Genomic DNA, 25,445 nt, shown 5'->3' with positions numbered 1-25,445 from the left:
GGCTCTGCTCTAGCCATTGCGACCATTTGGGGAGTGAACCAGCAGATGGAAGACCTTTCTCTCTCTCTCTGACTCTGCCTCTCAAATAAATAAAAATCTTAAAAAAAAAAAAAAAGGCTCTTAAAAGCAGTAAGAGAAAAGAAGCATAAAATATATAATGGAATTTCAACAAGGTTATCAATGGGTTTATCTGTAGAAATGTGACAGGTCAAAAAGAGAGGGTAACAGTAAAAGGGCTAAAGGAATTAAGTCAATCAAGAATTTTTTTAAAAAAAGATTTATTTGAAATTATTTATTTGAGTTACAGAGAAAAAGGAGACAGGGAGGGGGAGAGAGAGAGAGAGAGAGACAGATCTTCCACCTGCTGGCTCACTCTCCAAATGCTCCCAATGACTGGAGCTGGGCCAAGCCAAAGCCAGGAGTCAGGAACTTCTGGTCTCCCACATGGGTGGATACGGCCCAGAGACCTGGGCCATCTTTTGCTATCCCTGGTGCATTAACAGGGAGCTGGACTGGAAGTAGAGCAGCTGGGACTCAAACCAGCAGGCAGCGGCTTAGCCTGCTATATCACTGTGCTGGCTTCTATCAAGAATACTTTATCCTGAGGGCTAGTTGTGGCATACTAGGTAAAGCTGCTACCTGCAGCACTTTAAGGTCAAAAAAAAAAAAGGGAGACTAATTAATAACATGAAAACATATGTTTGGAAGAAGCACCTGATTCCTGGCTTCAGATCGGCTCAGCTCTGGCTGTTGCGTCCATTTGGGGAGTAAACCAGTGGATGGAAGACCCCTGTCTCTGTCTCTAACTCTCTCCGTAACTCTTTCAAATAAATAAAATAAATCTTAACTAAAAAGAAAATATATGAAAGTATGAAACTCATTGATAAGTGAGTAAATGGTCAAATTCAGAATATTCTGCCGGCGCTGCAAGATCACTAGGCTAATCCTCCAACTGCGGCGCTGGTACTCCAGGTTCTAGTCCTGGTTGGGGCGCCGGATTCTGTCCTGGTTGCTCCTCTTCCAGTCCAGTTCTCTGCTGTGGCCCGGGAGAGCAGGAGAGGATGGCCCAGGTCCTTGGGCCCTGTACCTGCATGGGAGACCAGGAGGAAGCACCTGGCACTTGGCTTCAGATCGGTGCAGCATGCCGGCCGCAATGCGCTGGCCATAGCGGCCACTTGGGGGGTGAATCAACGGAAAAAGGAAGACCTTTCTGTCTCTCTCTCTCGCTGTCCACTCTGCCTGGTCAAAAAAATAAGGGGGGGGGGGGATAATATTCTAATACTGCAATGGTAGTGTACAAATCACATGAATAGTTTAAGGGTTAAAAGGTAAACTCAATAATAGCTACAATAATTTGTAAAGGACAGATGATATCAAAGGACAGATATCACAGGCCTGAGTGAAGGGCACTGTTAGTCTATAAGCGTTTCTGGGGGCTCGGCAAGGCCCTGAGAAGTTAGCTGGGTCCTTGGGTGGCTTCTGCACAGCGATGTGACACCGGCATCTCAGGTTCCAGTTCTAGCTCCTCCACTTCCAATCCAGTCTCCTGCTAATGAACTTGGAAGGCAGCAGGTGATGGCCCAAGTATCTGGGCCACTGCCTCTGACAGAGTAGACCAGAATGGAGTTCCTCGCTCCTGGCTTCAGCCTGGTTCAGACGTAGCTGCTGTGGGCTTCTGGGGAGTGAACCAGCAGATAGAAGATTTCTCTCATTCTTGCTGTCTCACTCTCTGTGTAGCTCTACCTTTCAAATAAAGAAGTAAAAAAAATTTAAGAGTTCCATTGTACAACAGGGTGACTACAGTTAATAATAATATATTATGTATCTGAAAACTTCTAAGAGCTGTTAACTGTTCTCACCACATTATTTAGTAATTCACAATGTATACTTACATTAAAACATCATGCTGTACACAATAAGCATACAGAAGTTCTACTTGTGCATTAATTTTTTAATTGGAAGAAGATAAATGAACCAAACATGGTAAAACAGTTAGTATTTGGTGAAAATGTGTGAGAATTTTTTATACCATTTTTGGATTTTTTTCTACAAGTCTAAAATTATGTTAAAATAAAAACAGAAAAGTCTCTGACATGATTTCCTGCTTTAATTTCTGACCACTGAGTCTAGTCTCAATAAACAATTAAAGTGATCCATTTCAAACTATAAATGAGATCATGTCATTCCTCTGCCCAAAGTCCTGGAATAACTTCCAATTTTTCAAAAAAGGTTGGTTGACTAATGGACTGATTTGAAAAGCAGAGCAAAAAAGAAAGAAGGAAAGACAGAGAGATCTTCCATCCATTGGTTGACTCCTCAGGTGCCCACAATGGCCCAGCTCAGCTCAAGGCTTAAGCTGGAAACTTCATCTCGGTCTCCCATGTGGATGGCAGGGACACAAGTACATTACCCATCATATGCCATCTTCCCAGGTGCATCAGCAGGAAGCTGGATCAGAAGCAGAGTAGACAGGCTTCTATCCCAGGCACTCCAATATGGGATATGGATGTGTCAAGTGGCAGCTTAACCTGCTATGCTGCAAAGCTTGCCACATAACTTTCCTTTCTATCCACAGTAAAAACCTAACTTACACTGCTACTTCCTCTCAATGGTATGCTCTTATTCCAGACTATCTCCTTAAGAATTGTTCAAATATTACCTACATAGTAAAGCTTCCCTAACCATCACAACCTTATTTCCAGCATTCCTGACCCCAACTCTGATCTACATTTCCTTTTCTCTTAGCACATGCCACCCTGTACATAACTTGCTTATTTTTACATATAATTTTAATCATTTGACTCCCTTAACTACAATGTAAGCTCAATATGGGCAAGGGTTTTTAAGTATTTACTGACATATCTCAAGTGTCTAGAACTGTGCCTACAAATGGATGAACAAGTTTTACTGGACACCTGCTACAAACCAAACATTGTCCACAAGAACACAGAATCAGGGGCACAGTTAGTTCAGTGATTATTTATAATGTGGTGAAGGAATACAGTACAAAGTACAATACACAGGGAATAGTAACTTCTAACCTAACAAGTAGGTTGACTCATTATAAAAAATCTTGCCAGTAAGGGCAAGGCAAGTTGCAGAGGTGTTTAAGTCTAGGAGTTTCTTATTGTACATTCATTAACAGAATAACTGAAGTTCCTTCTACATATAGGAAAAAATCTTTTTTTAAAAATTTATTTATTCTCATTTCATTTGAGAGACAAAGAGAAAACCCATCTGTCAGTTTACTCCACAAAATGCTTGTAACAAGTAGGGCTGGGTTAGGCCAACGTCACAAGTCTGGAACCCACAAGGGTACTCGAGCTATTACCTGCTGTTTCCCAAGGTGTGCATTAGCAGGAAGCTAGATTAGAAGTGGAGAAGCCAGGACTTGAATCAGGCATTCTGGTACAGAATGGGCCTCCCACACGTATCCTTAAGCTTTGGGCCAAACACCCTCCCAGGAAAGCAATTAAAAAATTATTTTTACTTATTTGAAAGACAGAATTACAGAGAGAGGTAGAGATATACATAGAGAAAGGTCTTCCATCTGCTGGTTCACTCCCCAATTGGCCACAAAGGATGGAGCTAAGCTAATCTAAAGTCAGAATCAGGAGCTTCTTCCAGGTATCCCACATGGGTACAGGGGACCAAGGACTTGGGCCATCTTTTCCTTCTTTTTCAGGTCATAGCAGAGAGCTGGATCAGAAGAGGAGCAGCTGGGACTAGAACCGGTGCCCACATGGGATGCCAGAGCTAAAAGCTGGGGCTTTAACCCACTGCGCCAATGCTGGCCTCAAGAAAGCAAATTTTAAACATAAAAATACTGTCAACTCACAATATTAATCTACACTTAAACATCCGCTCAATATTATATCTGTTCATTCTTTAAGGTGATCTATAGTCAGTCTCTTCAATTTTCTAATGTTTGTAACTATAGCATAAGTTGAATGGAAAGTGAAATTGCAAATCTTGCAAAATATAAAGCTTCATGTAGTCTATGAAAATAGTATCGAATCACCAGAAAATTATTAATTTCCAATTCACAGAGTAGAAGACAGCCTAATAAGGATTAGAATATGAGAGGTGGCTACAAAGAATAATGAATAATGTATTAACCAAAGGTTAACAGAAATCTTTAGAAAATACATCATTCTCAAATTTTGCAAAATGGGCACTTTTCCTATTTTAAAGCAACAAATATGAAATCAAAGATGTCACACTGTGCTTTCATAATCTTGTCAGAAAACAAATACACCAAAAACAGAACTTAATCATCACACACATACATAAATGATATAATGTGAGGTGACGGACATGTTACTCAGCTTGATTTAATCAGTCCATAATGTGCACAGTATATTAAAAACATCACTCTGAACATTATATATATAAAATTTTTATGTCAATAAAGCTTCTACAAAGCTGGAAGAAGTGGTTGATTCAATCTAAATTCTAGTAATGAATTTATGGTTGCCTAAGATTTTAGGTTTCATTTTTAACATATCTCTCTTACTCTACCACCACTATTACAGTAACCTTTTTTAACGACTTTATTCTTACAAGAAGTCACCGTAAGATGTCCCTTTTAAGTACCTTCTGTCCTCTTTGAGCAGGGAAGCAAACAGTGAAAAGGAAAGAAGGAAACTACAAGACAGCGAGAGAAGATGACTTTCAGAGGGAACTCCTGGATGAAGGCTGAATTAACGTATATCTAATGAGAGTTACATCTCTAATAAACAAAACAGAAAGTAAGTGATTTTTTGTGGTATATTCTGCTGAGGGCGGGGAAAAAGCTCAACCAGAATCTTGGGCAAAAGGTGCAATTTGTCTCTTGGACCACAAGATGGAAGCACCAGGACCCTGGAAGGCAATGATGAGAAAAACACACAGCCTCTTCAGTGATAAAAAAGAAAACTAATAATAATAATAAAAAACATGCATTCCCAAGTCATTTTGTAAAAATGGAAATCTATTCCAACAATCAGAATGAATTCTTATATACTCTATACTTCTGAAGATACTTCACCAAATCCCGTTCAATTGTGAACTCTAAAAACCAAGTATGTCAGCTTCTGTAACTTTTGTAGAGTAACTCACAGTCAAACAGCAATAAACTACTGGACTTAGTAGTTCTTGGACAAGTGAGCGTGGTAAGAAAAACAACAGTTTGATCTGATTCATACTAATGCAGAGAAACTGGGTTCAGTGCAAATATAATAAAAACTGAGTTTCATCACTAAGTGACCTTAGACACTAGATTTATTACTTTTCTTCATTTGCTGTCATCTGTCTGTAAACACAGGTGAACTGAGATACTAGAAAACATATCTAAAATGTAAAACTTTATAAATTCTAATTACTTTTGTTAGTTATTAATATAAAACAATTATAAGGCACACAAAGCAAAAAAAAAAAAAAACTTAAACAACATGAAGTATTTCAGCTCAATTTAAAAACAGACATAATATAGATTATTCACCCGTTATGAGTACTTCCTATTTCTACTCTAAGATTCCACATCATCTTGGCAGGAAAAATCAGGATTTGAGATTCAGTCTCCTTAAATTCAATTTCAGGGGTGGGCATTGTGGCATTGCTCAAGTAGTTCAGTTCCTGCCCTTTACATGGGAGATCCAGATTAAGATTTGGCCTCCTGGCTCGAACCCAGCATGGGTGCAGCTGTTGTGGGCATTTGCAGAATGAACCCATGAATGGGAGATCTCTGTCTCCCTGTGCCTTTCAAAAAAAGTTTAAACCACGGAAAACTTAAGGATATCAACTTGGTGATATCTGAGTTAATGATTACATTACATGATCTCTAACAAACACAAGATAGAATAGTACTTACTATTAAATTATATATCTGACAAATTTAAAATGTTGTCTTGTTCTTCAAAATTTAATTGCCATTTACATTGTAATACATAGCTATCATTCTAAAATCTTTGTTGGGAGTCAGCATTGTGGCACAGCATGTTAAGCCACCACTTGTGACAACTATAACCGTCCCAGCTACTCCACTTCCAAAGCAGCTTGCTGCTAATGCACCTGGGGAGGCAGCAGATGATGGTCCAAGTCCTTGGGCTCCTGCCACTCATAAGGGAGATCTGGATGGAGTTGCTGGTTCCTGGCTCCAGCATGGTCCAGTCTGGCTGTAGAGGGCATTAGGGGAGTGAACTGGTAGACTGGCTAGCGCACTCTTTCACTCGCTTGTCATTCTGCCTTTTGAATAAATATTTTTTTGAAACAAAATGTTTGCCTAAAAAATTAGCAGTTTATAAAACAGTAGTGCAGAGTTTATCTCGAGGGGAAAACTATATCCAATTATTTTGTAGAAAGGATTACTCCGAATTCCTACAAGGGGGGGGGGGGGGAGTCAACCTATCATTTTTAAAACAATGCTGCCATCTGCTGGAAAATTCTGAAATGTCATGATTATTTCCCAGATGTTAAAGATTTACATATTATGATCTTCCAGTTAGTTACCTACTAAAACCTTCCAATTCTGATCCTTTGATTTGTTCTGACTCTTATAATTACTTATTAACTGAGTAATAATTTCTTATAACTTTAGTATACTTAAACACTAAATACAAAACAGGTTGGGGAAACAGCTCTAAAGTATGCACATAATACAACCATACATAATAGTGGAAGATATAGGGTTTGAATTAAATAATGATATATTCACCCTCAAAGGAAAAAATAAGATTGACTATATTACCAGAAGTTTAATGCTGACAATTAACCTACATTTAGGGTATTAAAAAAGCAAAGTCTAAACCTGAACAATAATAAGAGTTGACACCATGGGAAATTTTCTTTAAGTTACTTAGTTTGTTTTTTGGGAGACAGAGAGGGAGGGAGCCCCCATTCACTGGTATATCCTCAAATGACGGCAACAGCTGAGATGGACCAGGCAAAAGCCAGGAGCTTCAAGCTCAATCCAGAAAATAGGCTCACAAGAGGCTAATTTCTTGAATCATTACCATCTTTCCACCATGATGTGCCTTAGCAGGAAGTTGGAATCAGTGGTTGGAGCCAGGGATCAAACCCGGGTACTCAAATATGGGACATGATTGTTATAGCTGCACTTTTCTTAAATATTCCTATTTCTAATGAGAATAACTTAGCTCTTGAAGAATTGGTCCGTTAATCAAAAGTAAAACGAAAAGTATGACTGAATTATCTGCTTCAAACTTTCTAAAATTACTTAATCATTTCCTGCATTTACAAAATTTGTTATGCGTTACTTTTTATTTTTCTGGATTTGCAAATATTTCAATTTAGTGAACAGCTAATTTTTCAGCATCTACTTTACATCCAGGCAATGGGCATGAAGCGCTCATTTAAGTCTCCAGAAATGCAACAATCTATTTTAAATGAGGGTAACAGTCCCTAGTTATATGGTTGTTGGGAAGACGTGAAGTGATCCGAGGAAGCACTCAAAGAATGGTAGCTATCATTAATATGAGTGTTACTAAAACCATCAGAAGCTATGGTAGGCTGAGGAAAAAAAATACGTGGCAAAAATGTGTTAAATTAAACAAGTAAGCTTCAAGTCAAAATGCCCACTGATTCATGTTTACCTCCTTTTATCTTCCCAAATGCCACTGAATTTGTTAAAGAAGATATAAAGGGGATACAGCTATGTTAGGAAACAGATAACGGGGACTGGCATTGTAGCCTAGCCAGTTTAACTTCTGCTTGGGACACCCACATCCCAAGTCAGAGTGCCCAGTTCGAGTCCTGGTTACTCCACTTCTGATCCAGCTCCCTGTTAAAGGGCCCAGGAGGCAGCTGGTGATGGCTCAAGCACTTGAATCCTTGCTGCCTACATAGGAGACCTGGATAAGGTTCCTAACTCCTGGCTTCACTCTGGCCCAGCCCTTGTTGTTGCAGGCATTTGAGAAAGTGAACCAGCAAATGGAATATCTCTCTCACATTCTGTCTTTCAAAAATATAAATAGATCTTAAAAAAATAAATATACAAAACAGGTAACAGGATCATCAATAGGTGAGAAACTAAGGCCAACAGGTGTGACATATATGAAACAGGTATGTTGTGCTTATTTGAGCCAGTGCTCAATAAATAACCACAAGAGAAAAATGACTGTTACAAGATAAGATGAAAAGCAAACTTAGAAGTCCTGACTGGCCTAGAATCAGCATAGGCAGACAGACTCTACGTGAGTTTTTCAAAATCAGAAGTCTGGGGCCAGCACTGTGGCATAGTAGGTTAAGTCGCTGCGAGTTTTTCAAAATCAGAAGTCTGGGGGCCAGCATTGTGGCATAGTAGGTTAAGTCGCTGCCTGCAGTGTTGGCATTGACATGGGTGCCAGTTCCAGCTGCTCCATTTCTGATCCAGCTCCCTGCTAATGTGGTTGGGAAGGCAGTGGAGGATGGCCCAAGTGCTTGGGCCTCTGCACCCACATGGGAGATCTGGATGACACTCCTGGCTCCTAGCTTTGGCCTGGCCCAGCCCCAGCCATTGCAGCCATTTAGAAAGTGATCCAGCAAGTGGAAGATCTCTCTCTCTAACTCTGCCTTTCAAATAAATAAATAATAAAACAGGAAGTCCTGAGAAAATCCCAAGGTGAAAATAAGGGGCAAATGATGAGGATCTAGTTAATAATTTGGAGAAGCCACCAGTGCGCCCATAGCCTGGTCCTAGGACTCCCTCCTGAAAGGGCTGTAAACGCAGGACTCCTGAGCAGCAAGTCCACTTCTCCCAGGGTAATTCTCTCAGAGTCCTGTGGGAAGCTACTGGCCTACAGAATTGACTGAGGCTCTGATTTTTCTTTGCTCCAAAGTCTTATAATCTGTTGTGGCCAAAAATTTTCTTTTGCCCCTACCAAGTAACACTTTATGAAAAAGGAAGGGGAAGAGGGTGGAGCAAGTTAGTGGCTGAGTAGGATCCTCTGCTTATCACAGAGGTACCAATTTAAACAGCTATCCGTGCACAAGAACAGAGAGACCAGGTGAGAGACTACAGCACTCGTTTAAGTACAACAGTAAGAAAAGACAGAATGGATAATGCAGGGAGGAAACAGTTGCCTGAATCACTCCTCCCCAACTTCAGGCAGCATAGCATAGCATGGAGAGACAACTCCCAATCTGGGGCAGGCGAGAGAAACATTCTGGCTGCTGGAATGAAACCCACTGTCAGGCTACCACCAGGCTGACATTTGCAGGCTAAACCTCTGGATGTGTTACAGCCAGGCAAAGCACTACCTCCACCAGCCCTCCTCGGAAGGAGACTAGAGTGGGGCAGGAAAGGGAGCCCTGGACTAGACGCTGCGTAGCACGGGCACATGATGGCCTTATGAAGAAGAGCTGGGCACACAGCACTTGCTAGTCTACCTCCAGACAGCAACCCTGCATCAGAGGCCTTCACTGGTGGCGAAAGGGTAAAAAGGAGGTCCCCCAACAAGCCCCTCAACACAGCCACCTGGTGCATTCACTGCTGGAGCACCTGCAACCCTCATAACACTTGCTTTGGGGAGTGGTCGAGTGACCTCACCAAAGCAACCACACATCAAGGAAATGAAAAACCTTGAAAAAATACATATATTTTTGTACATGCACAAGTTACCAAAATTAAACCATGCAGACACAGAAAACCTAAAAAGACAACAGAATCAGTAACAGAGAGTCTCTGAACAAAAGGACTGCAATATTGACTGTTACCAAAACTCTTACAGAAGTAATGTCAGTTCTTCTCAACCCACTGCAAAGCACTGAATGGGAAGGAATCCTTCCACGGAGGCCAACATTCCCCTGAAACCAAAATCAGACAAGGGCACAACGGAAAAAGAAAAGTACATACTGATACCCTTGATGAACACAATGAAAATTTCTCAACAGAAGTCTAGCAAATGGAATCCAAGAGCACATAAAAAAGATTACATACCATGATCAATCGGAATGTAACCCACAGACGAAGGGATGATTCCAATCATACACGTCAATAAATCCGACACATCACATAAACAAAATTAAGGATAAAACAAAGGCTGTGAGTAACTTCTACCATAAAAATTACAAAACACTGATGAAAAAAATTGAAGAAAACACCCCCCAAAAATGGAAAGACATTCCACGTTCATGCACTGAAGTAGTCTTATAAAAATAAAACTGAAGGCTGGCGCCGTGGCTCAATAGGCTAATCCTCCCCCTGGCAGCGCCAGCACACCGGGTTCTAATCCCGGTAGGGGCACCGGATTCTGTCCCAGTTGCCCCTCTTCCAGGCCAGCTCTCTGCTGTGGCCTGGGAGTGCAGTGGAGGATGGCCCAAGTGCTTGGGCCCTGTACCCCATGGGAGACCAGGATAAGTACCTGGCTCCTGCCTTAGGATCAGCGCGGTGCGCCGGCCGCAGCGCGCTGGCCGTGGCAGCCATTGGAGGATGAACCAACGGCAAAGGAAGACCTTTCTCTCTGTCTCTCTCTCACTGTCCACTCTGCCTGTCAAAAAAAATAAAAATAAAAAAATAAAAATAAATAAACCCGAAAAAAAAGAAAAAAAAAAGAAAACCGCTCATATTGTGGCTGGCATTGTGGCATGAGAGGTCAATGTGTCACTTGTGATGCCAGCATCCCATAAGGCGCTGCTACAAGTCCCAGCTGCTCTACTTCTGATCCAGCTCCCTGCTAATGGGCCTGGAAAGCAGAAGGTGGTTCAAGTGCTTGGACCCCTGCACCCATGCAGGAGACCTGAATGAAGCTCCATGCTCCCGGCTTCAGTCTGGCCCGGCCCTAGCCATTGTGGCCATTTGGAAAGTGAACTTGCAGATGGAAGATCTCTCTTTGTCTCTCCCTCTCTCTTTCTGTAACTCTATCAAATAAATAAAATAAACCTTAATGAACACAAAAGTCCAAAATGAGAGTGGGCATTCAGCCTAGTGGCTAAGATTTCCACACCCACATCAGAGTGCTCTAACTCCACCTTGCCAACAGAGCAGACTCTGGAAGGCAGCAGTGATGGCTCATGCACCTGGGAGACGCAGAGTTCCAGCTCCAGCCGCAGCCTAGGCCAGCCCCAGGCTAGCAAGGCTCTGTCTTACTGTGAAGGAGAAAAAGAACAGAACGGAAAAGACAAGTATCTATGAACAAGTGAACGGATTAACAAATCATGGTATATCCATGCACTGGTGCACGTTAAAACAAGAATGAAGAGCAGGAACTGTCCTAATGGTTTCGATTCCAGGCTTCAGCCTGATTCCTGCCCATCCTGACCCTGCGAGGCAGCGATGATGGCTCAAGTAACTGTATTCCCGCCACCGCTGTGGGAGCCCTGGACTGCAATCCCAGATCCCAGCTGCAAGCCCTGCCCCAGCGATTGCACGTATTTGGGAAGTAAACCAGAAACGGGAGCTCGCTCTCTTTTCTGTCCATCTCTCTTTCTCTGCCTCTCAAATAAATAAAAATTAAAAAAAAAAAACCATAGATATATCTCAAAATAACTAAGCCGAATAAAGAACTCAGAATAAAACAGAATATATACTCTACAATTCCATTTACATCAAATTACATAAAATTCTAGAACACGCAAATCAATCTGTTTTGTCTGAAATCAGCTCAGTGGTTGTCAAGAAGCAGAGAGCAGCATAAAGTGGATTAGAAAGGGGCACAGGGAAATTTTTGTGGATGGCAGACATGTTAATGATCTCGATGGTGTTGATGTCTTCATCCATGTATACATATGTCAAACCTCAGCAGATTATAGATCTTAAACAGTGGCAAAATCTTGCATGTCAATTACACCTCACTAAAATTCCCAAAAATGCAATTAGAGTTCTGTAAGAGAATATACATAGACACAAATGACTGAGAACATGTCAAAGTAAATATATTCATGTTACGGTGGGACAGGCGTGCTTTTGCTCATTTAAATCTTTAATGGTATTGCATTCCCACTGAAATGAACGATACACAAATTGGTAAACATGCATTTTAAATGCCAAAAGCTTTGAATAAATACTTCACCAAAGACCTGCAGATGGCAAATAAACCCAACTATTGACAATTTGTAGAAAAGAAACATCTTTCTCTCCGCTTACAATGTGTCTAGAAATTCTTAACCACCAGGTCAGGTTTTTTGTAGGCTTCAGCTGCAGGTTTAAACACACACACACACACACACACACACACACACTGCCTGCCCTGCCAGAGTTCAGAAACTCCTTCATGAAACAAATCCAAAAAATTAAAATAAGTTCCAGGAAAAGGCTAGACAACACAAATAGGGGTGAAAAATCACTGATTACAGTTTATCCTGGTCCTGCGAGGGAAATGAGCGGGACACACAGGCGGAGACACGGAGGCCGACGCACAAGTGCTTCGCGACCACCTTCAGCGATCGGGCGCCGGCGCTGAGATTTTAGCCCGCGATCTCCCGCACCCGGGCGATGGACCCGCGTCGCGAAGGCTAAGAACGTGCGGGGCTTCGCACAGGCCCGCCTCCCACTCCCGCAACAGCCCGCTGCACTCCTCGGCACGCACTGCCTCCACCCCGAGGCACCGCCCCGGAGCCCCGGGTCTCGCCCTGAGCTCCGCGCACTCTTGGAACACAAGCAGCAGGGACGGAGCCTTCTGGGGGGTTCCTGTCCCGCGCCGTCAGGCGACAGCTGCGCCTGAGCCAAGGTGCCCCGGGGACGGGCTCACGCTAACGCCAGCGGAAAGCCGAGGCGCGCCAGGCCAGGCGTCTCTTCAGCGACACCACTCAACCCGGGGCCGAGCGAAGACACTTGCCCGCCGCCGCCGCCGCTCTCGAACCCGACGGCCGGGACCCCGACAGCAAGGACCGACACCCAGGCGTCCTTCGCCAGCGCGGCTCTGCGCCGGGGGACCGGCGGCGGGCGCAGGGACCGCCAGGGGCTCCGACACCGCAGCAGAGGTGCCGGGCAGGGCGAACGCGCCGAGGGGCGCACGGTGTTTCGGTCGCCCGGACGCGCCCCCTCGGCACTACGCAACCGCCGCCTCGTGCTCCTCTCACCTCTCCAGTTCTTGTACTCCGGGACATAGTAGTACTTGTTCCCGTGCTGGTCCGTGCCCACGTGCTCCCTCACTTCCTTGGACAGCGAACTCCACAAGACGCGGAACACCCTCCGCAACGAGCCCATGCCGGCCGCTTCGCCGCCGACCCCCGGCGCCGCACGCTCAGGCGCGCTCCGGCTGCTGGCTCCGCCCACCGCGTCCGAGCTGTCGGCCCGCCTCCCTCCGCCCTTCCAGTAACGGCGCTCACCATTGGGCAGATGTACCACCGCTTGGCCAATGGGAGGTTCTGCTGTTACAGCCCCCGCCTCCGACCTCTGTCATGGCGGCGTCTAGCGCTCTGACACCGGTGAGGAAACGCGATGCTGGGGTTTTTGTCCGCGCGACAGGTGGGTTTAGAGGACCCTGTTCGCCTCCGGAGAGCAGAGTCTACACGGAGGTAAAGCAAAGCTTATTCATTTCTCTAACGGGCCCGTTGGAATCTTGACCAGTGGCTGTTATCCTTGCCACAAGCTTGGCCGTCTCACTACTTTCCTTCCGCTAAAAGTCCTATTTAGTGTCTTCTCTGTGGCTTGCAGAAATGGATGCCTTTTATATACTGAGGATACCTTTTTCCGTTTTGTTTTACTCATCTGTCTCTTATTAAATTCCCCCAAGGAGTTTCCATCCCCGGAAGTTTCATTCGTTTGTGCGGTCTGAGGTTTTAGTGGTACTCCAAGTAGCAGGCTAAAAGCAAGGCGCGGGCCAGGAACTGAGCAAAGCTCACAGTGATGGGAGCAGAGGATTGGGGTAGGTCTGTTGACAAAGTGGAGGATGAGTAAGTGGGCAGAGCGAAATGAGGAAGAGTCGTGTGGCTTCGGTGAAGGTGTGAAAGTGAAATAGGGTGACAGCTATTGGTTTGGCTTTCTGCTTGGTTTTGTGGATTGAAGCTGAGAGCAAGAGTGGGAGCCACGTTAGAAAACTGTTGCAATTCCATGTATGCAGGCGGGACCAGGAAGGGTGTGGCAGGTGCTAAGAACAGAATCAGCCAGCCATGGACAAGTGAGTGACAAAAAGGGAAGAATCGATGATTCCCAAGTATTTGCCTTGTATAGGAGGTTGAATGTTGGCAGCATACTCGATAAAGTTTTCCAAAGGGAGAGCAAGTTTTAATTTTAATTTTTGAGGAACCTGTGATGGACGTAGTTGCATATGTGAGTTCTATGCTCAGGAGAAATGTAGATTTCTTTAATATCGTGTCATATATGAACTCACGAGGAGTAGTTGAGATCACCCGGGCACTACTCACGTTGTAAAGCACGAAGACAAGTACTTCAATAGTAAACATCTGAGCAATATCAATATTTAATTTTAGGCAGAAGAAGAGACTGCAAATGAACTGAAGAGGAGTAATGAGAAGTGTGGAGGAAAACCAGGGCGATGAACTCCTGTGTACGCTGAGGGAGGCAGTGTTTGAGGAGAGAGCTAGCACATGTGTCTGGTGCTGCCTTCTAACCCCATTCTTTGTTCTCATTGTTCTTTATCCCATTGCTCTGCCTTACTTTCTTCATGCAATGTATTCTTACTGAAATTGTATCTTATATTTTCTTATTAGCATGTTGCCATCTTAACCCGTAAGAGAAAAAGGGCCTGTATTCTGTGTCTAGAAGAGGGTTTGGCACATGGTAGAAGTTTAAGAAAATGCTGTGTGAATGACATGCGCTCAATAAATATGAGGAATTAAAAGCATTAGCCGCAGCTCACTTGGCTAATCCTCCGCCTGCGGCGCCGGCACCCCATGTTCTAGTCCCGGTCGGGGCGCCAGATTCTGTCCTGGTTGCCCCTCTTCCAATACAGCTCTCTGTTGTGGCCCAGGAAGGCAGTGGAGGATGGCCCAAGTGCTTGTGCCCTGCACCCGCATGGGAGACCAGGAGGAAGCACCTGACTCCTGGCTTCGGATCTGTGCAGCGCCAGCCGTGGCGGCCATTTGGGGGGTGAACCAACGGAAGGAAGACCTTTCTCTCTGTCTCTCTCACTGTCTAACTCTGCCTGTCAAAAAAAAAAAAAAAAAAAAAAAAAAAAAGGTTAAATTGCATTTAACGAACACAGTAATCACTAATGGCCTTGGGAAGAGCAATTTCAGAGGAATAGTGGGAATACAAGTAAGACATCAAAAAACTGAATAATAGGAAAGGAAATGGGGAGGGATGCCAACATTAATGATTTTTTAAAGGAGTTTAAATTGACAGGGAGAGGGGCTGTGTTGCAGCACAGCAGGTTAAGCTCCCACCCATGATGCCTGCATCCTATATGAACCCTGGTTCGGTTCCCAGCTACTCTACTTCCCATTCAGCTCCCTGCTACTGAGCATGGGAAAGCTGCAGAAGATGGCCCAAGGACTGGGGCCCCTGCCTCCCTTGTGGGAGACCCAGTTGAAACTCCTGGGTTCAGCCTGGACCAACCCTAGCTGTTGCTGCCCTTTGTGGGAGTGAACCAGCAGATGGAAGATCTCTCTCTCTCTAACTCTGCCTTTCAAGAAAATAAATAAATCTTTAATAAATTTGATAGGGAGAAAAGGAGTGGTTTGTTGGTTGACTAACTTATGAATATGTGATGGGTTAGATCATGCAGATACATCCAGAGATTTTTATTCCTGTGACTGCATGAACTCAAGCAAAATATATCAGTTTCTTCTCATAGCGTGGCTTGTTTATACCAAGTAGTTCCACAATTCTTCAATAAAGAAGCACCATTACTCTTTTCCCTATAGTTAAATCTAATATGCTTAGAAGTTTTGTAATATCAATAATAATTCAAATGTGTGAGCCCAGGAAGGTCTGGGTTTCTCAGAGTCTTTTAATATAAAAAACAAAGCTAAGTATAACTCTTGTCAACATTGCACGATCTAAATATTCTTGCCAGAATTCCAGCTCCAGAGAATCTGATTTACATTGTCCTATCCCACAGATTTTTTTTAAAGCTTCCCAAGAATTGAGAATCTTTGCTTGAAAAGGATTCCACATTTAGTTCTTTGCATGTGGCTTAAGTCCTATATTTAGTTGCTATATATAGTATAGTTTGAAAAAGAGAGATGCTATGATACTCCACATCACTCCATTCCCTATTCACCTAATCATTATAGATTAGTTTGCATATTCAGAATTTTCTGTAAGTGAAATTATTCTCTTGTCTGGCTTCTTTACTTAACAATTATTTTGAAATTTCTCTGTTATCTACTGTATCAATTCCTTTTCATTGTTGTGAAGCATTCCATTGTATGGAAATGTGAAGGGATATTTAATTCTACTTTAAATAATAGTGGTTCAATGTTTAGGTAGTACTGACCTTATAAAGCAGTGAAAGTTCATAAAGCTGCATGCTGAAACTTGTACAAAAGATTTATCTTATTTATTTTGAAAGAGCTACAGAGAGGCAGAGACAGAGATAGAAAGAGGTCTTCCATCTGCTAGTTCACTCACCAAATGGCTGCAATGGCCAGAGCTGAGCCAATCCAAAGCCAGGAGCCAGGAGCTTCTTCCAGGTCTCCCACATGGATGCAGGGGTCCAAGGACTTGGGCTATCCTCTGCTGCTTTCCCAGGTGCATTAGCAGGGAGCTGGATCAGAATTGGAGCAGCCAGTACTTGATCCCATGCCTATATGGGATGCTAACACTGCAGGCTAGGGCTTTTAATCTGCTGTGCCACAGAGCCAGCCCCAGTGAAGCTAATATTTAGTATACTGTAGAGTAAGATACTAGAAATTGTGATAAAGTCTTTCTTTGTAAGAGACAAAAAAAAAAAAAAAAACTCATCAAGAGTAGATTGAGCAGTGTTTCCCTTATTGTACAGTTATTGCCTTATTGTATATACTTTCTGTGCCTTGATTGATTGTCATACTATTTTTCTATATTTGGGTCAGATTCCAACATTTTATCCTTTACATTTTCATTGTTATGAAATACCTGAGTAATGCCAATGTTTTGCAAGCATCGCTACCTCTACACTCCTTCTGGAACTCTGATGAACTAAATGTTAGTCCTTTTCTAGTTGTTCCTCTGGTCATGAGGCTCTGTTCTTTTGTTTTTCCCTAGTCTTCTTCACCCTGTGTTTTTGTAATTTCAGTTGTTATATGTTCAGGTTCTCTGACTTTCCGTTTTTTTCTGCAATCTGCTGTTGAATTCATTAAGTTAAAATAATTTTATGTTGAAGATTTCTCAAGTGATCATTTGGTTCTTATCTAAATCTTTAAATTCTTTTCTGAGACTTTCTGTTTTAACATTTGTTTCACCTCTTGCTCGCTCAAGCGTTTTACAGTGGCTACCTTAAAGTCCTTGTCAAATAATTTCTCCCATTCCCTCCCTCTGCTGATGGAAACCCTGGCTGCTGACAGGATTTAGGATGATGACCGATCGGGCACCTTCAGGCTGAGTAGGGGTGAAGTAGGGACCCATGGTCAAGTCAGGGTTCCAGCAGAAGGTGGCCTCTCGAGGAGGTGCTAGCTCGCAGGAACTGTTTCCATCTGAGGTTTTATGTGTGTGGCCTGTATCATCTCATCTGCGGCTTCTTTCCCTGTGCAAGTTGAAATTTTCATGGTTCTTCATGGTGCAAAGTATTTTGGGACTATGTCCTGGACCCTTTTAAATACTCAAAGACTCTATGTCTTCTTTCAATCCCATGGAGAATGCTGATATTTTTAGTTTAATAAGCAGTTAGAAAGATTTAGGTTCAGGATGCATGTTTCTGCCTTCATTGGTTATGGTTTCAGTGTTGGTTCAGTTTTGAAATCCTTTTCAGACCTGCTCCAGCTATGTGCACTCAGTGGTCAGCCTGTGCATTGAGTCTGTTCAGGTTTTAGAATATTGTGTGTGCTACTCAGTATTAGATCCATATCTGCCCCACTCACGGTTGAGTCCTGGAGTTCATAGACAACTTCATGGAGTCTCTTTCTGGAGTTCTTTCCTCTTTGTAATCTTGCTAAATATTTCCCAGTTCTCTGAGACTGCCACTTTTGGTCTTCTAGCCAGAAACTTCAAGTTCTAGGTAGCCTGTTCTACCACATACTGCCATGTTTTAGCCCATGGCTCAGAAGTGAGAAGACAGGTAAAAAGCACCCCTTTTGGCATCAGAGCTCTGGTGAACAGAGAAAATTGGCCTTGCATGCTTAATTGTTGCATTTAATATATTTTATGTTTGTCTTGAAATTTTTTTAGATCCTGTAATTTAAGTTTTTCTCCACTAGGTGTCCTCAGTTAAGTTTATTTTCAGTAACCATGAAAATTTGTTTCAGTGTCTATCTTTTTAACTTGATAAAATAAAATCTTCAAATAAATTAGGATAATGCTGCAGGTGATTTTTTTTGCATGTAACTGTTGCTACTGTTGATAGTTTTAAAATGTATGATCTTTAAATATCTGAATACCTTAGGATGTATGGTAGAAAATTTAAGCATTTCTGATAGTTTTTATACTTTATATAATCATAGTGAAATAAGGAATTTTCATACTAAATTACTTATTTTTAAGTTTTATATATTTTCCCCTCTTTTAAATTCCAAAGGGTTTTGGGACTGGAGTTAAACAAAGACAGAGATGTTGAAAGAATCCATGGCAGTGGAGTTAACACCCTTGACATTGAACCTGTTGAAGGACGATAGTAAGTTTATTGTTAATTGTTTTTCTTCCTAAATGAGATGCTTTAAAACTTTGCCTTTTAAGATTAATTCTAAGTTTCATGGCCGGTGCTGCGGCTCCTTAGGCTAATTCTCCGCCTGCGGCGGTGGCACACCGGGTTCTAGTCCCGGTTGGGGCACTGGATTCTGTCCCGGTTGCCCCTCTTTCAGGCCAGCTCTCTGCTGTGGCCCAGGAGTGCAGTGAAGGATGGCCCAAGTGCTTGGGCCCTGCACCCCATGGGAGACCAGGAGAAGCACCTGTCTCCTGGCTTCGGATCAGCGCAGTGCGCCGGCTGCAGCGGCCATTGGAGGGTGAACCAACGGAAAAGGAAGACCTTTCTCTCTGTCTGTCTCTCTCACTGTCCACTCTGCCTGTCAAATAAATAAATAAATAAATAAAAAAGATTAATTATAAGTTTCATAAACATTAGCAGAAAATTAAATTATAGCATTTTAAAGTTGGCATTATTTATTTCAAATAAACACAGAACAAACATGTAACTTTCAAAATGTTGCCAAATACACATTTCCAAACTACTTTAGTATAAATATATACATTATTAAATTAACAAACTTTGAACTTCTTTTGAATGTACAGAGCTTTGATTCCTTATGGCTTACCACTTACCAACTTTTTGATCTTGACCAATTTTCCCACTCCAAATCTCAGTTCAGTTGCTTTAGCTGTACAATGGAAATAGTAACACCTACCTAACCAGTTTATTGTGAGGGTTAATTTTTGATAGTATGTATAATCAAAAGCATTATCCCATACATTTACTTCTTTCCATATAGCTACATAGAGTAGCTGACATGCTTTGCATTATGCCTATTTGAACATATTATTACCTATTCACAACTTGTCATGACACCCTTTTTACTCTTACAAGAGAGAAAATTGAAAACCTTTCACGTAGTCGTTAACTAGACTGTGTGCAAAAATAATTAAAGTTGGTCATGTAATGATGTTTTTAGTACTTGTCTTAATATTTTTATTCTATAATGAAATTTCATTATTTACATAAATTTGATAGACTTCTACTTTTTACACCCAGCATCTGCCATTGTCTCAACTATTAGTATATGAGAAGTATGAGAAACATGTTCAAGGAACAGAATTCTTGCTGTAGCATGTGATTGAACCTAAAATATAACCAGTTATGATTTTTTTTGTGCCTGATTTTCCATGCTTAACATAGCACTTCTTATTCAAAGACTGACATTCACGCTAAATATATATGAAGATGTAAGCACCAAGGGAAAGCTGGTTTCTTTTGGCCTCGAGTACTGGAGCCACTCCAGCCAGCCATTTGAGGTAGTGACCGGTTGCATGATGTGTGAAGTATATAAAGCCAGCAGGCTACCAATTGGCAGGGTCATTGGGAATTAGAGATTATATGTGTATTAAGTAAGTTTGAGAAATTCAGGCTGAGGAGACTGTATAGAGCATATAAAGAAAGTCTAAAAACCCCGGTACAGTTTTCCCCTTTGTTGCATGGTAAAAATCTACAGCTTTAATTCATTGTTGGCTGTGTCCTATAGTTTGCACTAAATCCTTTTGGTTAGCAAAGAGAGATATAAAAAAGAAAGCTTATATTTGATAAAAAAAAATTAAGTAATGATATTATTTTTCTTAAGAAAATTGATGTATTGAATATATATATATATATTTTTTTTTTTTTTCAAAATACTTGTTACTCTTTACTGTCTACCAAGAGTACTCTGGCAATATCATTGAAACCAGAACAGAAAGTAGAATATGCAAGGCTGGTAAAGAAATATTTGTTTCTCAAGTTGGGAGTTATTTTAAGAAAGCTATCCAAAAATTACATTTTGACAGGTTTAATTGAAGGAGGTATATTACATATCTCTCTGTGAAGCTTGAATTTTTTTCTTCTGAATTAATTCATCTTTAATACCAAGTTTTCTTTATCTTTATAAATACATAAAGCCATATATTTTAATGTGTCCATTTTGTTAGCAGAATATTAACCTCTTGGTTAAATATCAGTGTCATCAAATATTTGAATAGAAAGTAATTTAAATAAGCGTTTGATTTTTTTTTTTTTTATCCAATTCATGGAATCAAAGGAAAGCTTTTGGTAGCCATTCTAACAAAGGCCAGACAACTACATTATTGTAAATGCCATTAAATTCAGTTAAAAAGCAGTTGTTTTATACTAATAATACACCTACAGTGTCATGGCTTACAAAAACACAGTATTTCACAAAGTTAATATTCAAGCAGAAATGTTTTAGCAATTTGTTGTGGTTCACATGCAACCTACAACTGTGTCCAAACATTTTGTCGATCAAAATAAAAGTTGTAGTTAAAATTTCTCTATAGTTAGAATGGTAGAACCACAAAATTTTTGTAGTAAAGCTAATGTTGAATTTTTTTTAAAGTAACAGTGATATTATTTGCTATCTTTGTTGCCTGTAATCAATCAGATTTTTTAAAATTATGTTTATTTTTAGTTTAAAGGCAGAGAGACAGATCTTCCATCTGTGGGTTCACTCCTCAAATGTCGACAACAGCCAGGCCTAAACCAGTCTGAAACCAGGAGCCCAGAGCCCAGTCTAGGTTTCCCATGTAGGTGACAGTAACTCAACATCCTTGAGCCATCACCTGCTGCCTACCCAGGTGTTTTTTAGTAGGAAGCGGGGCTGACACTAGAACCTAGGCACTCTGATAATAAGTGTAGGTATCCCAAGCAGCATCTTGATCACTGCGCCAAACACCCTCCAATGAATCAAATTTTAGAATTCTTTGAGCCTTTGAAAAACCAGTTTTAAGTTAAGCTAATTGCCCTGCAAATTATATTGAATTTTTCTTAAAACCTGTCTATAGATCAGTACATGCTGCTAGTTCATGAACTGTTGGTCAGTGATTTACAACAAGGTAAGGAGCCTGTGCAAGAATGTAAATCTACTATATCACTATGCACACAGTTAAAGGAGCTAAGATTGTTTTTGTGGCAAGATTTTCTCAGTGAAGAAGATGTGTTCATTTTCCACATAGGTTTTTTTTGTCAGAGAGAAGAACATTACAAACTATTGTTCTATGTTTAATTATATTTTGTTGAAAATCTTTTCTTATATTCAGTGATGAATTGCCAAAAACTTCAGTTTGGGGGCCACTCCAGAATGATGACAATGACAATATAGTTAAAATTGCTCACATTCCTCTTTGAAATAAATAAAAAACTAAAGATGGCAAAATCAAAAACCAGTATATAGGGACCGGCGTTGTGGCCTAGTAGGTTAAGCCTCCACCTGTGGCGCTGCATCCCATGTGGGCACCAGTTCATGCCCCTGGTACTCCTCTTCCCATCCAGATCTCTGCTATGGCCTGGGAAAGCAGTAAAAGATGGCTCAAGCACATGGGCCCCTGCACATGCATGGGCTACCTGGAAGAAGCTCCTGGCTCCTGGCATCGGATTGGCTCAGATCTGGCCATTGTGGCCATTTGGGGAGTGAGCAAGCACATGAAAGCCCTTTCTCTCTGTCTTCCTCTCTCTCTCTGTAACTCTTACCTCTCAAATAAATAAAATTTTTAAAAAAATCTTAAAGAAACAACTAAAGTACATAACATCGCCAGGTCATGAAGTATCCCCAAAAACCACAAAATATGGATGAGAACAAGCAATGGGTAGCTACAAGATCTGTGTGATATTAGTATTTATTACAGGGGAGGTAGTGACAAGACAATGAGGCATTTAGTACACCTGGTAAGTACAAAATAATTAACAAACTATTTGAAGGCTTAGCAAGCCAGTTTGACTAGAGCAGCTCACACTGGGTGAGCATGGCATACTTCAGTTGCAGGTAAGTTCAAGGAGTCCACAGTAGGGCCAGGAGCTGAAGCAGTCTGGGTCTTATAATCTCCAAAGAGGTAGCCAGTCACAGCTTCCTATCAGGGCAGTACTCTACACTTAGGAGACACTTCATGGAACAGAGCCCAGGTGGAACAGTACAGGGATAATAGAAACAAAGGGAAACAATGACCCAGATGAAAATTTAGGAGGTGAGGAAAGCAAGGAAATCTGATAGTAATTTGCCATATTTTGAGCTTCTTACAAAAAAAAATTTTTTTAAAAAAGAGAAGGGAATATTCTAAAGAATTCAAAGATGTGAACACCATACCAAACCAACCCCATATCCTAGAAGTTTAGGAAAATTAATTTTACATAAAAATGACTGAAAGAATGGGAATAAGATCAAAACCAACACAAAATTAACACAAAACAAAGAATAAAAAGTAGTGGTTAGCATTGTGGTGTAGCTGCCATCCCTGACAGCAGTGTCCTCTATGGGTGCCAGCTCATGTACCAGCCACTCCACTGCTGATCCAGCTCCCTGCTAATGGCCTGAGGAAAAGCAGCAGAAGATGGTCCAAGTATCTGGGCCCCGACACTCACATGAGAGACTCAGAAGAAACTCTTGGCTCCTGGCTTCATACTGTCCCATCCCGAGAGAGTGAACCAGCAAATGAAAGGTCTCTCTGCTTCTCTCTCTGTAACTCGTTGAAATAAATAAATAAATAAATCTTAGGAAAAAAAAAAGGAAAAAATGCCACCTTAGCAATGAAGTTATGCCAAAAACATATATCCATAAAGCAGATAAGAACTCTAAAAATGTTGCAAAACTAGGCAAAGTCATTTAAAAAGAAACTATATAAAAGAATTATATAAATTGTAACGAGAAAAACTCAGAAATAAGATGATCAAACTTAAGGGAAGCATTTTAAAATATTTTATAAATAAAGTGTAGGGCATAGAGTTGCAAAACAGATTTTTTATAGGTTAATGAATAACTCACTGAAAGAAATCCCATTTACAATAGCTACACATGCAAAAAAACCAAATATTTAGGAATAAATTTAAGAAGTAAAAGTTATCTACCATGAAAATTGTAAAACATAGATGAAAAAAGTCATCATGGTTACAAAAAAATGAAAAACTTGTGTATGGGAGGAATTAATGTTGTTAAAATGAATGTTTATAGTATCTAAGGCCGGCGCCGCGGCTCACTAGGCTAATCCTCCGCCTTGCGGCGCTGGCACACCGGGTTCTAGTCCCGGTCGGGGCGCCGGATTCTGTCCCGGTTGCTCCTCTTCCAGGCCAGCTCTCTGCTGTGGCCAGGGAAGTGCAGTGGAGGATGGCCCAAGTGCTTGGGCCCTGCACCCCATGGGAGACCAGGATAAGCACCTGTCTCCTGGCTTTGGATCAGCGCGGTGCGCCAGCCGCAGCGTGCCAGCAGCGGCGGCCATTGGAGGGTGAACCAACGGCAAAGGAAAACCTTTCTCTCTGTCTCTCTCTCTCACTGTCCACTCTGCCTGTCCAAAAAAAAAAAAAATGTTTATAGTATCTAAAGCAATCTACTGATTCCGTGCAACCCCTATCAAAATACCAGTGACATTCTCTACAGAATTAGAAAAACCAGTCCTAATATTCATATATACTCACAAAAGACCCAGAATAGCCGAAGTGATTCTGAGAAAACAGATAAAACTGGAGGCATCACACTACTTGATTTTAAGCATACTAAAAAAGCAATCATAATTAAAACAGCATGGTACTTGCATAAAAACTGACACATTGATCAGTGGAACAGAATAGAGAGCCCAGAAATTAATCCATTTATGTGAAACCAACTGATTTTTGGCAAAAGCACACAATCCATACACTGGGGAAAGGATGGTCTCTTCAATGAATAATGCTCGCCAAGCTGGACAGATAGACGCAGAGTAAGGAAATTAGGTCCCTACTTCTCTCTGTGTGTACAAAAATCAACTTAAGATGGATCAAGGGCTTAAATTTAAGACCTGGGACTATGAAATTACTGGAAGAAAATGTAGGGGAAACACTTCAAGACATTGATGTAGCTGATAACTTCTTGGATAAGATCTTGAAAACAAAGGCAACAAAATGAGACTGTATCAAACTCAGAAGCTTCTGTACAGTAAAAGAGTCAGTACTGTGAAGAAATCTGACAGCACGGGAGAAAGCATTTGCAAGTTACTCATAAGACAAAGGATTAATATCTAGAATATATCAGCAACTAAAAAACAATCAATGTGGTTAACAGATGGGCTAAGGATCTAAAAAGACACTTTTCAAAATACGAAATGCAAATGGCCAACAAATACTTTTAAAAATGCTCAATATCACTAACCCTTACAGAAATGCAAATCAAAACCACTGTGAGATACCACCTCACCCCTGTATCCAAAAGACAGAGAGCAACACATGTTGAGCTCTTATTTTCTGGAGCATTAGGCTTTTAACTATAATGTAAAATATATGTTGCCATATATGTTGCCAAAAATAAAGTTTAAAAAGTCTAGGGCATAAGGAACACACGCAAATACATATAAGAGGTAGTAGCTTAGAAACAGTAGGTAGAAAGGAGGAAAATTGGGGCCAGTGCTGTGGCATAGTGGATGAGGCCGCAGTCTGCAGTGCTGGCATCCCATATGGGCACCGGTTCATGTCACGGCTGCTCCACCTCTGATCTGTCTCTCTGCTATGGCCTGGGAAAGCAGTGGAGGATGGCCCAAGTCCTTGGGCCCCTGCACCCACGTGGGAGACCGGAGGAGTCTCCGGGCTCCTGGCTTTGGTTCGGCACAGCTCCAGCCATTGTGGCCAGTTGGGGAGTGTACCATTGGATGGAAGACCCCCTTTCTCTCTCTCACTCTCGCTTTCTGTTTGTCCTCTCTCTGTGTAGCTCTGACTTGCAAATAAATAAATAAAAAACCTTTTTTTTTTTTTAAAAGGAAAATTTTAAAGATTAAAAAAAAA

General features: G+C 41.6%; 2 protein-coding genes across 38 annotated transcripts in view; one reads left to right on the top strand and one right to left on the bottom strand.

Moving 5' to 3' along the window:
• Positions 1-13,228, bottom strand: part of NDUFAF2 (NADH:ubiquinone oxidoreductase complex assembly factor 2) — a 323,300-nt gene extending 310,072 nt beyond the window's left edge. For 12 of the 21 annotated variants that reach the window (XR_016220788.1, XR_016220792.1, XR_016220790.1 and 9 more), the window contains exon 1: positions 12,997-13,223. Coding sequence is in view for 10 of the 21 variants with exons in the window: in XM_089313216.1 (XP_089169342.1) it covers positions 12,997-13,123 (127 nt within the window). In the remaining 11 variants the exon portion in view is untranslated. Of the gene's footprint in view, positions 1-12,996 lie in introns of all 21 variants that reach the window. The other 9 variants (XR_016220784.1, XM_051853757.3, XM_089313213.1 and 6 more) reach the window with 5 other exon arrangements.
• Positions 13,229-13,262: 34 nt separating this feature from the next.
• The window catches only part of ERCC8 (ERCC excision repair 8, CSA ubiquitin ligase complex subunit), a 69,748-nt gene continuing 57,565 nt past the window's right edge, over positions 13,263-25,445 (top strand). For 5 of the 17 annotated variants that reach the window (XM_089313211.1, XM_070056739.2, XM_089313206.1 and 2 more), the window contains exons 1-2: positions 13,293-13,434; positions 18,531-18,626. Coding sequence is in view for 2 of the 17 variants with exons in the window: in XM_089313201.1 (XP_089169327.1) it covers positions 13,358-13,434; positions 18,531-18,626 (173 nt within the window). In the remaining 15 variants the exon portion in view is untranslated. Of the gene's footprint in view, positions 13,435-18,530; positions 18,627-25,445 lie in introns of all 17 variants that reach the window. The other 12 variants (XM_089313204.1, XM_070056738.2, XM_089313208.1 and 9 more) reach the window with 7 other exon arrangements.

The sequence above is a fragment of the Oryctolagus cuniculus genome, chromosome 14, assembly GCF_051225735.1.
Source record: "Oryctolagus cuniculus isolate XC-2025 breed Fujian yellow rabbit chromosome 14, ASM5122573v1, whole genome shotgun sequence".
NCBI lineage: Eukaryota > Metazoa > Chordata > Mammalia > Lagomorpha > Leporidae > Oryctolagus > Oryctolagus cuniculus.
This window is presented reverse-complemented; position numbering and strand designations above follow the sequence as displayed.